The 14,369-nt window shown below is 39.3% G+C and overlaps 1 protein-coding gene across 1 annotated transcript in view; it reads right to left on the reverse strand.

The window, feature by feature from the left end:
* The window catches only part of TSPAN5 (tetraspanin 5), an 81,115-nt gene that overhangs the window by 13,737 nt on the left and 53,009 nt on the right, over positions 1-14,369 (reverse strand). Inside the window, exon 2 of the mRNA XM_041424549.1 lies at positions 10,733-10,783. Within this exon, the coding sequence (XP_041280483.1) occupies positions 10,733-10,783 (51 nt within the window). The remainder of the gene's footprint in view (positions 1-10,732; positions 10,784-14,369) is intronic.

Here is a 14,369-nt window from a genome sequence, read left to right on the forward strand (position 1 = left end):
CTTTCAACAAATTTTGACAAACTACATAACCTGGCCAATTCAACTTCAGACATCTACAGTGCCAAAACCTCATTCTAGAAATAAAGTGTGGCTACTGACTAATCAGCTAGCAGGAAGAATTTCAAAATATCAAAGTCTCTTAGTACGATGAAAGACAATTTAAGAACTTGTCTTGGGACATGGTTTACACTAACTTAGAATAGACTTATCATATGTTAGACCACATATGCTGTGTTTCAGATATGACAGTCAGCACAGTCTGCTTGTAATGCCATTTCTGCCTTGGAAGCAAAGCTTGGGTTGCGACATCAGTAATCCTGAGGAACTATTTTAGTTTTTTGAACACATTTTAAGCAGAGTTTGGCTGATGTTGAACAGATGGGTCACATCAACAAGCAAGTACAAAGTTTACCCTATTCCAGTGAGTTTGCACAGGAACAATTACAGTTTCCTAAGGCTTTTCAGCAGAAAAAAAATGCTGAAGTGTCACTATTTCTTCATTCCCCTCCCCAGTGCTGTAGGTCAATGCAAAGCACACTGCTGTGTTTCCTCACAGAAGCCTGAACTCAGGCTGAGTGCCTTGGACTACTGCTTCCTCTAACTCCTGTGTGATGCTGTGGCTTGAGAAGCAGCAACAGAGCTCAATCTTCAGCTCCTTATTTGCAAAGCTTCACAGTTCATCGTTTTTCTTATTCCTGGTCATACCCCTTTGTTTCTCTGAAACAGTCCCAAAACAGCAAGAGGATGTTACCATAACCTCATTTCCAGAAGTTTAAAGTAACATTGATAATGATGATTGTTCATAACTGTGGCTTTAGACCTGACATATACACACATACTCATTTTGGATCACACAAAACATATCAATTGTCATATAACCAATACCTCTAACACATTACTTCATGTAGTTTACAACCACTTTCATAGTTTCCCAAGCAAAACTTGAGCAAGGAGTAAATGAAGACAGTACTCAAAGCCTTTAATTCTGCAGACAAGGACAGGGTAAATAAACTATACATGCAAATTTCACCAATGCACACATCAAGGAGCCTTAGAAAAGGCCAAAACTCAAAGAAAAATCTGACTAAAACTCAATCCTAAAATACAAACAATAATTCAATAACACGAATAACATTCTCGAAGTATATTCTGTTCCCTCCTACTAGAGAAGGCTGTTGCCTGAGAGGGATGAAAAAGAAAATAAATCACATTCATCACTTTCCTCCTACATTACATATAGTACTAGCCTTACTGACATTCATTAAAAAGGCAAAAAAGAGATGTAAGGAACAAAGTAACACATCTCAAAGCCAGCACTGCTATCAAAGCAGAGCAGCTGGCCCATCCCTTTTTCTGGTACCATCTCAGTGAAGAGATGATACACACCAAGATTAAATGAACACTTACCTATCATTAACACTTACATCAACTTGTGCAAATGTTTTTTCACTACTTTTGTTTCATTACATTTGTTATAGAAAAGAAATCCAAGCCACATTTCTGGCTAAGAATGACAAGCAATATAAACAGGATAATCCATCAACATAGAACCTTTGAAAAAAATCAAGGCCTTGGCCCTACACAAGTCAAGAAGCAAGAGCTCTGCCTCAAGGGGAAAAACAACTACTAAAATTATTTCTTCACAAAGTTTTAAATGCCTTTCCTCTGTATAAATAGTTACCATTAAATGAGAATAAATTCTGCCCTAAAGCAAGCACTACTACTCTTTTCTTTTAACATTAGCTGATTTTGGAATTAACGGACTGTGGTGTAGTAGAGTGAAAAAAACTAGTCACTGGGGTGTGGATAGACAGAATGTAGGAGAACAGAGATAGTGGTGAAGGTAATCGCACCCCTAAGGAGTTACAGCTGTGCTAATTACCAAGCGTTAGGAACAAGCCTGCCCTTAATAGGCCACAGCTGGATCCAGTTAGGAAGGGTATTGTAAAAGAGCAAGTTAGCTAGTTGAGAAGGTTGGGTGGAGTTTGTTGGCTGTGCTGAGAAGGGGTCAGTGCTGTGAGGAGCCACCCATGAGAAATCACCAAGAAGGTATGAAACCTTCGCAATAAGATGGCAATGCTGGAGAATGGATGTTACCTTTGTTATTACTTGTATTTACTTTTTAAAAAATAAAAAAAAGATTAAGATTTAAGATTATGTCTCTCTTCATGAGATATTTGTCCTTCCTTAAAAACAAAGCAAACAAAATCAAATAAATAAAAAAAAACCTCAAAGCAAATTACTACACTAAATCAACTTCTTTCCATATGAAAGTAGTCAAGTTCAAACAAAAAGAAATCCAAGTAAAATTCAGCTTGCATTTGTGGACAATACTGTTAGAGAAGACAGTCATAATACAAAAGTGGTAGCAAGAAACACACTACTTTGCATTTTGTCACAGTCACATTAAATTCAATGGCAATAAAATTTATTGAGCCAGTTTTATACTGCTTTTCCAATCCTACCCTTTTTCCCTTTACTTGATTTTCTAGAGCTGCCAGGCTCTTAGCAGCCTGTAATGCCACATGTTGGCTGGCACTCCTGGGGGAAGCTGTGCTCCAACAAAAACTGCATAGATCAACACAGGCTTTATCTGCCATTGTTTGCTGTCCTTGGAAAGCACCTTTATGTGCATCTGTTGCTAGTCCACATATGGCAATCATAAGCCTAACTTGGATAAATCCCAAATAACACATCCTGACAATGCAAAGCACATACTGCTTAATTCTTGTTTTACTCCATATGCTCTCTGCATATGAACCACAATTTATCAGTATTCTATAGAGACGTCTCAGGATACACAATCTTCAGAGAGGTTTTGTCAATAAAACAATAGCTGGCAGTGGGAATGAGAAACACAAACAATGCTCTGTGATTACAGCTCGAGATACACAGAAGTAGTCTGATAGAAGATTACTGCTTCCTGCTTAGAATACAATTTTCCAGTTCTGTACTCCGGACACTTACAAATAAGCTCTCTGAAGATGCAGCAGTGAAATACCCTGAAGAAAAGCATATTTTGCTTCAAGCAGCAAGGCAACAACTGGGGAATAATATCTCACTTTATATTGTAAAGAAGATCTAAAGGTACAGTCCTCTAGGCACACTTCCTAGGCTCTTCCTATCCACTGCAAGTTTCTATAATGCCTTCTCCCCCTTCTACCATAATTTTTTTTTTTTTTTTTTTTTTTTTGCAACAGCTACTCCTGGGAAAAGTTTGACACAGATGTACAAACATCTGGTAGTGACCAATTCTGTCTTCAACCCATCTTTAGCAGAAGGAAACATTTCCAGAGGTGCTTGAGCAGAGGATTAGTAATCTCATATTCTAACACTGTACCCTTCACAACGTGCTCTGAATCCTCAGGCTGAGCAGTCAGTCATGAAATATATGGTGACTGTCCATTTCTCTCATGCATCAACCTAAACAAACCACCTTTAAATACTTTAAAGTAAGGCTTTCTACAAATGCAAGGTATTTTTCCTCAGCAACATTACTGCAGTCGCCCAGTACAACCACGACTGTTAAACTGATACTTTAATATCTAAAAGGAGGAGCAATTTTTTCTTCTAGACCTTTTCTCGATTTGAATTATGGTTATTTTTGAGGTACACACATATCACTTCCTCGGTAGTTTAGGCATGTGTGTAATCTGTATTGGCAGGAAATGCTTTGTACAAAGCTATACTCAAGTAATTTACTTCTCACTATGGTGTCAACCCAGGGTTCTGCTGTCGTCCCACAAGGAGAGCCAGCAGGACATGTTCCCTGGCTGATCTCCAGCTTATCTGTTTGCTCTGTTCCTCCACCCTCCATAGCCTGTTGTACATTACAGTCCATGAGTGGCTATTTAATATTTTAATCCAGCTCAAGCCAAATTTTGTTTGGTGTACTGAAACAACAAAAGCATCATCCATAAGTGAACTAAAATAAGCAACAGTAAAGTTGTAGAAAAGTTGCTTTATTTGTGAAATGTACTTCAATCATTAGGATACGATGATGCATGGATGGAACAGGAAAGACTGACCCCACATTTCCACTCCACCCCAAATTCAGGAGAAGTCAAATGGTTAGGACTTGGCTCTTCTCTTCAACACAAGGGTGCATTGCACCCACAAGGAAATGTGAGACAAACAAGCCAGGCAGAACAAACTCCTGCAAAAACTGGAATCTTCTCCTCCTGGTATGTGAGCACAGGTAGAAAAAAAGCCTGAGAGATGCCCAACAGGTCCTCATGTCATGTTTTCCTCATGGCCAGAGCCCTCCACACTACAAGCAGGATCTCACATACAGCTCAAGGGAGAACAAGGCAAAGGGAAAATACTGGTCTTGAACACGGGAGCTCATGAATGCCCCTCCCGAAGTTATAGCACAATAATTAAGATAAAGGCACAATAGTTTGCCTTTATCCCATCGGTAAAGAATAAGGAAACAATAGTTCCATACAAAAGCAGTAAGGGTGCACACCTCACCCCTTTCTCCATCTTGTACTCTTTAAGATCATCAGAACAGCTTGTACTACTTTCCAGAGACAGACCCCGACTCCAGCTCCTGCCTTTGGTACACATCTACATTAATATTTCAGGTCAGATCCAGCAGTCCTTTCGAAGTGATCACAAACAAGCTGTGCTTCAGCTCACACCTGGAACAATCTCAGAGCACACAGACTGGATTACTTATAAATGAGGATGTGGCCCTGGAACACAGCTTATGCTCCAAGCACTAGCAAAAATTCAGTCCACAAGATCACACTAGAACTAGGTAGAAAAAAACTTAAACCTTTCAAAACCTGCAGTGTGCAAGCTGGATCTTCAGCAGCACTTCCTCTCCTGCTGGTTCCCACTGCCTGCATTTAGCAGTAACAGTCCTCAGAGGCTGAGCCCAAAGCCAGACACACATCCTGGCTGCAGCAGTGACCCAGTGTTGTCACACCTACACAATCTGATGCGTTCCTGGGTTCCTAAGGGAGTCACAAGCGCCCTAACGAACCAGTGACATTTCCAGAACAGCTACTGCTCTAACAGGCACAGCTGCAAACTGCAGGACAAGGGAGAATGGCTCCAACTGAAAGCACTCCAGGCAGCAGCAATTTTGAAAAGCTGACCCAGTAATGAATATTCAAGGCATAATGAGTCAGAGACAACTTAGGAGAATCATCAGCCTAAGAAACAAAGAGGTAATATAATGAGTGTATATGGAATTTGGCCCACAGGATGCACGTAAAAGAAGGGAACTCAACACTACAGGAGGCTGGGAGAAATCTACTATTTCTTATTTTCCATTTCCTCCAAGATGGGAAAAAAAAAAAACCAAAAACTTCTCTGCTGCAATATCTCATTACAGGGAGAACAAAACAAAAAGAAAACCAAACAAGTAACAAACAAACAAAATAGCACCCACACTGTATATCCAAGAAATGCAGGAGATTAGAAAAAGATACATCAGTACAAGATCTTCTGAAACATCCATTTTTGCAAACGGAGGTTTAGCCTTCTCACAGGCTTGCCTGCAGGACTTCGAATCACTGGCAAACAGTAACATCTGGGAGGTGATGGTAGAAAAAGTATTTTCAAATGCATGATTTTAAAACAGAAAAAAATGTCTCTCTGCTTTTTAGCCAAACTCCATGCAGTTCCTCCATGCTGCACATCTGAACGAACACAGGGAACAGAACAATACTCATTGAAACATGCCAAATTAATTCTACTCCAGAATTTTGTCTCTGCAGGCAAGAAGCTAGATGGGGGATGTTTACAAATCTTATTTCTTTGATTTTTGTTGGTTTTGCATTTCCCACAGCAAACACTAATAGCAGCAGAACTTTATTATTCAAGTGTCTAACAGAGAAGAAGAACTAGTCTAACTTTCTTGTGCTGACACAGCAGAGTTCAAAAGCATAATATACATACAAGATACAGAATAACTGGCATAAATACATACAAGATGCAGATTTTTAGACTTTCCAGGATTAATGACTATATAAAGTGTTGGAACACTAGTAAATCATTTAAGAGCCTGCCTGGTTAGATTACGCACCTCTACGTATTGAAATTTAATGAAGCGTAATAGTGGATCCCCTCCTCTCTTCTCCAGTCCTATAAAACCCACACACAGCCTTGTCTTAGAGGCAAGATACAGGCTTTGGGTATCCTTCAGCCTATAAGAAACACAGGATATGTGCAGGTTCCTTGTTGGCTATAATTTTTGGAAGAACTGTGTGATAGACGTGTATGCACAATAATTATGGAGAGACTCGTGCATCACTCCTTCCTGCTGTCAGCCACTCACTGGGACAGTAAGAGAAGTGAGAAATTTTTCTTGATAATCTCAGTTTTCACTTCAGGGCAAGGAGAGATAGGTTTGATCTAACATATTGTGATTATTTCCATGTACAGAGTTTAGCTTGTCCAGGAACACCAAAGCAGACCTAAATCAGCTTAGACAAGCCAAAGTCTATCTTACAATTTCAGATCCAGATTTAGAGCTGCTGCTCACTAAGAATACCATGCTGGCACCCAGAGGTACCATACCAATACTCCAAACTGCACACAACTTGACTTTGAGCTGAAACAATTTATTGCTATGCTGATTTAACTGGAAAACCTGAGAAGCCAAACTCACGTACATTATCAGCTTCTTCCACTTCTCCCTCTTCATTTCAGTCAGCTTCATACACAAATGAAATTTAATTAACAAAATCTAAAATATTTCTTCTCTGCTTTAGTTTCTCTTACTTTTGCTACCTTCTGCTTAAGAGTTTACCCCAAAACCACAATGCTTTCCTTCTAAAAAGTCCCTTCTCCATGGACAATCTTATAAGGTCTCAGAAGACATAACAGTTATTCATTACTTAGGCTCACTACTCTTGAACATAAATCTCCTGCAGGTAGCCAGGAAGCTTATTTTCCCAACCACCGACTAGTATCACACCACAAACCGCCTTAAGACCTCAATATCTAATACACACAACCAAGGAGGGAAATTGACATTTTGTACAAGTCTAGTTTATTTTTCAAGAGTCACCAGAAGACATGACTTGAAGTGGTTAAGAAAACAAGTAAATATAAACATTTTTCCCTGTTGCTGAGCAAAACTGCTGCAAGTTGCTGAGGTTTCACACAGACTCTTTGTATGCTAACAATGTCCATGTCACTGTTGCAGGGAGGAGGGTGGAAGTCGGCTGCCATGGATGAACTATTTAATGGTACAAGCCCAAGCCTGCCATGCCCGAAAACACTGCGAGACTGTGACCTATACAGTGCCACCATGTATAGATAGCTTATTCATCCCCAGAGCTTATCGCCCCCACCCCAGCCCCAGCTCTCTTTCAGGTTCATGGCTCAGAATGCTAATTGCCCAGCTTTTGTCTAGGGCTGGCTCACTGGCTGTCAAGCCAATTCTATTGCCTACTTGACAAATGAGCTCTTTTGCCTCCCTGCAAAGGCCTTAAGGAAGGCCACAAGACTGGATATTGTGTTTTTCTTCTTCACAAGAAAGTTTAAAGGGAAGAATTCAAGCCAACTTAGCAAAAAAAGTGAAACTAGGCACCAAGTCCACAAATCTGTCCCAAATTTGTTTTAACCAGCAGCCAATAGGACTCCTGTGAAGCCTGGATTATTTTTTTACACCCTGCAGTTTTAATGTGACATGGAACACTATCTTTTTACCTTTGAAAGATTATGTGAAGCAACAAAAGTAATACAAGTTGATGGCAGTCTATAAAACCACACAGCTGAATATAAAGCCACACAATTTAAAACAGAAGTTAATCAAAATCCTCCCCACCACCAAATGAAGTTCATAGCAGGAGTCCTGAACACTTACTCTGCAAAAACCCCTTACAAATTTACACATTACACAACAGCAGTGTCAAGTTCAAATGTGATAAAGTCAAGCTCATTGGGACAGCAGCAAGTCTTCACAGAATGGTTGAAGTCACCTTGCCACCTAGCTCTGGCTGCACAGAATCATGTCCTGATTGCTTTGGATCCTCTCTGGGCAAACTGTGCCAGTACTCAGTCATCCTCACATTATAAAAAAAAGGTGCTCCCTGATGTTCAGGGGAAACACCACTTGTGTTTCATTTTGTGCCATTGCCTTTGTCACTGGGCACCACTGAAAAAAGGCTGGCTCCATTCTCTTTGTTTTCCTCCTTCAGGTACTTCCATACATTAAGATTCCCCAAGCCTACTCTTCCCTGGGTTAAACAGTCTTAGTTCTCTCAGCCTTTCCCTGTAGGAGAGAAGCTCCGTACCTTAATCATCTCCTCAGCCCTCTGCTGAATTCTCCAGTATGTCAGCATCCCTCTTGGACTGGGGAGCCCAGAACTGGCCTAGGTGCGTCCTCACCAGCGCTGAATAGAGGGGACGAATTCCCTTCCTCAACTATTGGCAACATTCCTAGTACAGCCCAGGACACACTGGCCTTCTTTGTGACAAGGACACAGTGCTGGCTCATGGTTTGACTGTGTACACCAGGTACCTCCTCTGACAAGCTGCTTTGTTGTCGTACAGTGCACCATTACAACAGCCCATAATGCCTAAGGGATATCCATCCCAGCCTTAGGCAAACAGCCGAGCTAGAGAAGTGCTTTTCAGTTCTGTTACAGATCTCTCAAGCCCTGGGCTTCACCTCCTTTGCTTTCATCTTCAGCTCCTCATCAGCAGTAAGAAAACTCTGTCTGGGATCTAACTGATCTGTCCCCCACTAAATAACACAGGGCCTATGAATACCTGGAACTTGATCCTACTGACAGCAGCTTTTGGCCACTGCCTGTCCTCTAAAGAGCTGAGTGAAATAAAAGACCACAATTAGTTTGACACAAGTCATTTTTTTCATAGTTCTTCTACCAAACTCAAATTTGTCTGTGCTCAAGAGCTCTGCAGTTCAGCTATATCTATACAGCATTTTGATTGTTACAACCATGAACTGAAACACTCCATACTAAGCACTTCAGAATAAAACAGTTAAAGAAGCTGGGGAAACATGATCATTTTTCAAGGAAAAACCCATGCTTTAAACCTATAAACAGTATTTTATTTTACTTGTTAGTATAGAAAGAAACCTAAAAAACATACTACATATGGAGCCTGAGTTAATGCATATTAAACTGTGGTGGTTTTATTTGCTTGTCTTAAAACAACATGGCATTTTCTCCCACTTTCAGAATGTGATTAAAAATGGTTTAAGATTACTTGATAACAGATATACAAATCTCACATAAAAACAACAGCTTTGGCTTCTGGCTATTAGCAATTATGAACTGAATGCATTTTCCCTAGGAAAGGGTACATACTTTCCCACACAGAAAACATGTAAACCCTAACAAACCAGAACACCTTCTAGCTGTTAAGACTGGCATACTTTAGCCTTCAAACATTACAGTTGTTTTCCCTTTGTCTGTTCTTTCACTCTAAAGAGGATTCATTTGTGCTACCGACCGAAATGATAGAAAAATGTTCAAATCTCTTCTGTAAAGCCACTCTCTGGAGCTTAGACATAGGTACAAGCTCTAAGAGTATGTTCAGAGTATTAAATAAAACATGTTTTTACCCCTTTGCTGAATAAAAAAAAGCCACAGTACCTGTTTCTAAGCCTATCTGTGCTATCCAACATCAGTATCATATGGCATGTAAATATACATACACATCTATATAGGTGTACATAGTGTGCAGTAATTAATATCCCATTGCTGTTTGTGATGATCTCCTTCCAAGGCACACACACAGAGCAATTAGAATATAAGTTAACAACCCAAAATTTGTCCTGAACTTTTTAGAGGCAGAACTCCTGAGCTTCCAAATCTGTTATTTGTTCTGCTGCAAGCACCAGCTACTATGCCTTAAGTGAAGATCAATTTATAACTTACTCAATGTTTCCCATTAAGAGAAAAAAAACTTATTATACAACTGAATAATACAGCACTGTTAATAGCCAGGTTTTATTATTTTTAATCTTTTAAACAAAGAGGAAAAGGAAATACAGGCCTTAATTTCAGCTGTTGTCTTTTAGCAAGCCAAACTCCTCATCCAGTAACTCAAGATATACTGACTGGTTTTGTAAATTTTGCCTTGACATTTTATCTCCTTCCCAATTTCTGCAGCAAGCAAACTAAAAATTAGGCTCTGGTTCAGAAATATTTTCTGTTTCCCTGCTTGCTCACTCCACACACACATACTTCCCATTTCAAAGCTGATTTTAGAGTCTTGCAACAAAGGGTGTTCTAGTGGCCAGTTTCATTTACACAAGAAAAAACAGTTGTTCTGCCTCAGGTTTGCATTGGTTTTTAGGGCTCATCTTGATTTTCAGTTTCTTGGGTTTGGTTTTTTTTAAGAGGAACAACAATTAACATGCTATGTTAAGGCAAAGCCTCGTTGGGTATTTTTCAGGAAGCTGCCTTCTGAGACATGTAGGCTCTCCCTCCCTTCCTGGGAACACACTGCCCATACTGCCCCAGCAGGGTGTTCTGTGACTGAGCTGCAGTCAGTGTGCAAGGATTGAGGTGATTAGTTTATGGGCAAGTGTCAGCCACCATTTCTTGCCAAGGTATTCTTGGGAAAGATTGTGACCATGTTCCTCTAAGTGACCCAAGCTAAGGTTTTTATTTGACAGAGAGGCTTGATTTTGTTCCCATAGAAACTGTGTGTGAACACAAAATATGCAGCATATTACTGTTTAAATATGTCATCAGAAAAAGAGGAAAAACAAAGTTTGGTACTATATTCAACTTACCTTTTCATTCCATGCCCACAATCCAATCCCAAGAAATGCTATGCCAAGGAACTAAAGGAAAATGAAAAAAAAAAAAGAGCAGGAATTAGAAATCTGTCGTGGTTTTTGTCTGTTGGTTTTTTTAAAGATACATATTGACTCATGTGCTCTGTTGGATAATAATTTTATCAGGACTGAGGGGCACTCAGTGAGAGTTTTACAATATGTACCTGATTTATTTTACAGTTCAAATACCTTCAGCTGAAGAACTTAAAACTCGCAGAACTCGGGGACATCCACACAGGAACAATAGGTGCAATAGGTGTCACTTCATCAGCACTGAGCACGCAAGGCTCTTTTTGAGTTTATAGGACTCAAAGCAAATTCCACAGTCAAACAACACTTTTGTTTGCTATTTTACTATTGCATCACCACTGCCTGCACAAAGCAATTGCCTTCTCAGTGCTCTCCAAGTGAGAAAGTGATTTTAAAAAAACCTAAATACACATTTATTATCAGTTTTAGCAATGCTATCCATATAAAATAACCTATCATTTCTGAGGGGAAAAAAAATAAATAATACAGGTCTGAAAGACTAAGATTTTTTTGAAGTCCTGCAGCTAATATTTGATAACTTTCCTGATACTGACTGTTTCATAAGGGAGGATCCATTTCCTTTCGCCCCCAAGGCATTCAACAGCACCAAACTCAAGAGATGGTTTTCCCCCATGATGAAAAATGGAACACCATCTTTGATTTTGTTACATCCATGTTATCCATTCCACTGAATAATTTAAAATGCATCATTTCCCTCCAAATCTACAGGGATTCCAGACAAAATCTACACTAATGATCAGTGAAACAAGCAAAACAGGCAGAACAAGCACGCCATCTCCCAACATGATTAGTGCATATTTGGCACAATACAGTATCAATCATGTAAAATGTTCAAAAAACATTTAGTAGATGTCTGAGCATATCTCTAAATGTCCATCTGTCCAACTTGCATATCTGATTTTAAAAGTGCCAACTAAAAAGAAAACTATTTTCACTGTAGTTTCAGAGCATGCAATAGAATGTTGCTAAAACATAAACCTGATTTTCTTTGTCATTTCTCCACACTGCAGTGTACAGACTTATTTTGGCATGTAAATATCCTTTTTCTTAAGATCTGTGTAAACAGTGAAGAATCCTAGAAATTTCTTTTTTGCAAACAGAACAAAAGTGCTTTTCTGTTAAAAAGTGGGAGGAGGCAGGAATATAAATTTTAAAACCTTTTTCCAGAAGTGATTTCAACAGTTTCAAACAAAGACTCCTTCCTTACAAGCACTTTTTTTGAGGGGGGAATTTTAGCTTTGTATTACAAAAATATCTGTAACTCATTATCAAGTGAAATACACTTGCTACAATGCCCTGAAGTTCCCAAACACCTCTTGCATTTCTGTAACTTTCTCCTCCAAGTGTGCTGTGCCAGCTACCCAAAGAACCATGCATACTGGGAATGAAACTTTCCCTTTTTCGACTTGAAGAGTCATGACTGTAAATTTGAACAATACTAGAAGTCAGCATTCTCCAAAGGAAATTGTTACAGGCTTGGCTGCATTTTAACAAAAGATAAATGGAATTTTTTCTTAGATAGAAAGCAGGACTGCAGGTCAAGAAAGTCTTATTTCAACAGCCTTAATTATTTATAAAGTACAAGATGTGGATTTGAGTCAGTACAGCCTCTTCTAATACACCACAAAAAAAGCTAAAAAAAGGTCATCTTACCTGTATCAAAACTGCTTTTTTTATGGTTATAAAACTTGCCAAAAGATTACACACAATCTTCCTGACTGCAGTGATTATTTGAAACTTGAGATAAAGCTGTTCAAGTTTCCTTCTCAGACAAATGCAGCTTTTTTTTGCTGTAACAGGCTCCTTTCCTTCTTTCTTACACAGCCAAAGGCACCACAGCTGAAGGAACGGTGCTGGGGGGAAGTTATATATTATAAATATCCATAAGTTACATTTGGAAGTGGCAAACTGTTATTTGTAAAGGGGTAAAAAACATGTTTTGTGAACAGGTTAATATGGTTTTGAACAGAACAAGCATGGAAAACTAGAATGGAAGTATTTGATCAGCGCATATGAGTGTAACTTTACATTCATACAAATCAGCTGCAGGTCTGGCCCAGCTTCACTGACTTTATATGAATTTAATCCAGTCACGTGTCCTGATCCTTCACCAGAACTTGACACCTAAGGGTAAGATTACCTCATGGGCTGCAAAAGGTGACTTAAACTACACAGGTCTCAAGCCAGGCCGAGCTCATCCCTGGTTACAGACTGGGCAACCATACTGTGCTAAACTGAGGCACCTAAAAAACAACACTGTCTAGCTTCTGTCAAAAAAACACAGAAAACTCAGTTCTCAGAGTTTTCAAAAGGATAAGAGAATTCCATGCTGTTCTGTCCTCTCCATATCGTAACCCAGAAATGCTTTTTTGAGCAGATGAAGAACAACGAGCAAGATCCTTTAGGAGAAAAAAGATTCAGAATGGAATCATGAACTCTTACCACAGGATGCTGTGGAAATCAGAAGCTTAATGGCATACAGGGAAAAAAATAGGTAATTAACAGATGGCCCATAGCTACTGAAATGTGATTCTGATGCAGCTTCTGGCTCAGAGTTTTTACAGAGACACTCATTGGGAGACTGAAATAGGGAAAAGATCGCTGCATACATGTTTTGTTGGTTAAATGCCTCTTGCCTTGGAGAAACTTTACTTGCTCTACTTGAGAGAAATTACAGAGGTAGGCAGAGCACTCACCTAAGCCCCTGCAGTCACGCCCTAGGAAAGGCACACCTTGGCACAAACACAGCCTGCTATGGGGATAAAGCACACAGGAACGCTCCCTGTAACCCCCACTGGCAGAAAACAGATGTTCATGAGAAGACTTACACCTCTCACCAGGATTAACTTTGGACTTCCTTGACGATTATGAGTAACTCCTGCATAGCCTAAAATTATTTGAAAGCAATTCCAATGAGCAATAAAAAGGTGGAAGTTTAGCTCATTATCAACAATTCATTTTACAGAGAAAAAGCTTCAATTCTCCACAGACATCTAATAAGACCATCTGGTCTAACTATAAATGGTCACTGCTGCAGAGCATGTACAATCTTGATTTCCTTTTTTTCTTTCCTTTTTTTATACAATAATTTTTAGGACAATATTAAAACATTTCTCTGGAGCATTAGCCTTAAAAAAAAACCACTTGCATAGCAGTATTTTCCCAGCTGTAAGTTCTCTATTCACAAACAAAACCCAAATGTTTTTATATTTCTTTTCTATCAAGATTAAATGTATTTGTAAGTCAAAGGTGTAGCAGTACTTGCACTGTTAGTGTGCTTGTGCAATTCACATGCTGTTTTTCAAAGTGAATTGACCAGCATTTCAAGCTATACATATTTTATTCTCAGTCTTGCCTACATGGAGGAACATTATTCTTTTTTTTGGTAAGGATGTAGCACCACACAGCACAGCACTGCATTTGAAGGCTCTTGGGGCAAACACTAACAAAAAGGCCAGAAAACCTTTGAGAGGCATTAAATCATAGACTGACCAGTGATTACTAAACATAGGGAATTTTTCACCTCAGCTGATATTCTTAA

Source organism: Onychostruthus taczanowskii, unplaced genomic scaffold (assembly GCF_017590055.1).
Source record: "Onychostruthus taczanowskii isolate IOZ18803 unplaced genomic scaffold, ASM1759005v1 scaffold82, whole genome shotgun sequence".
NCBI classification, from domain to species: domain Eukaryota; kingdom Metazoa; phylum Chordata; class Aves; order Passeriformes; family Passeridae; genus Onychostruthus; species Onychostruthus taczanowskii.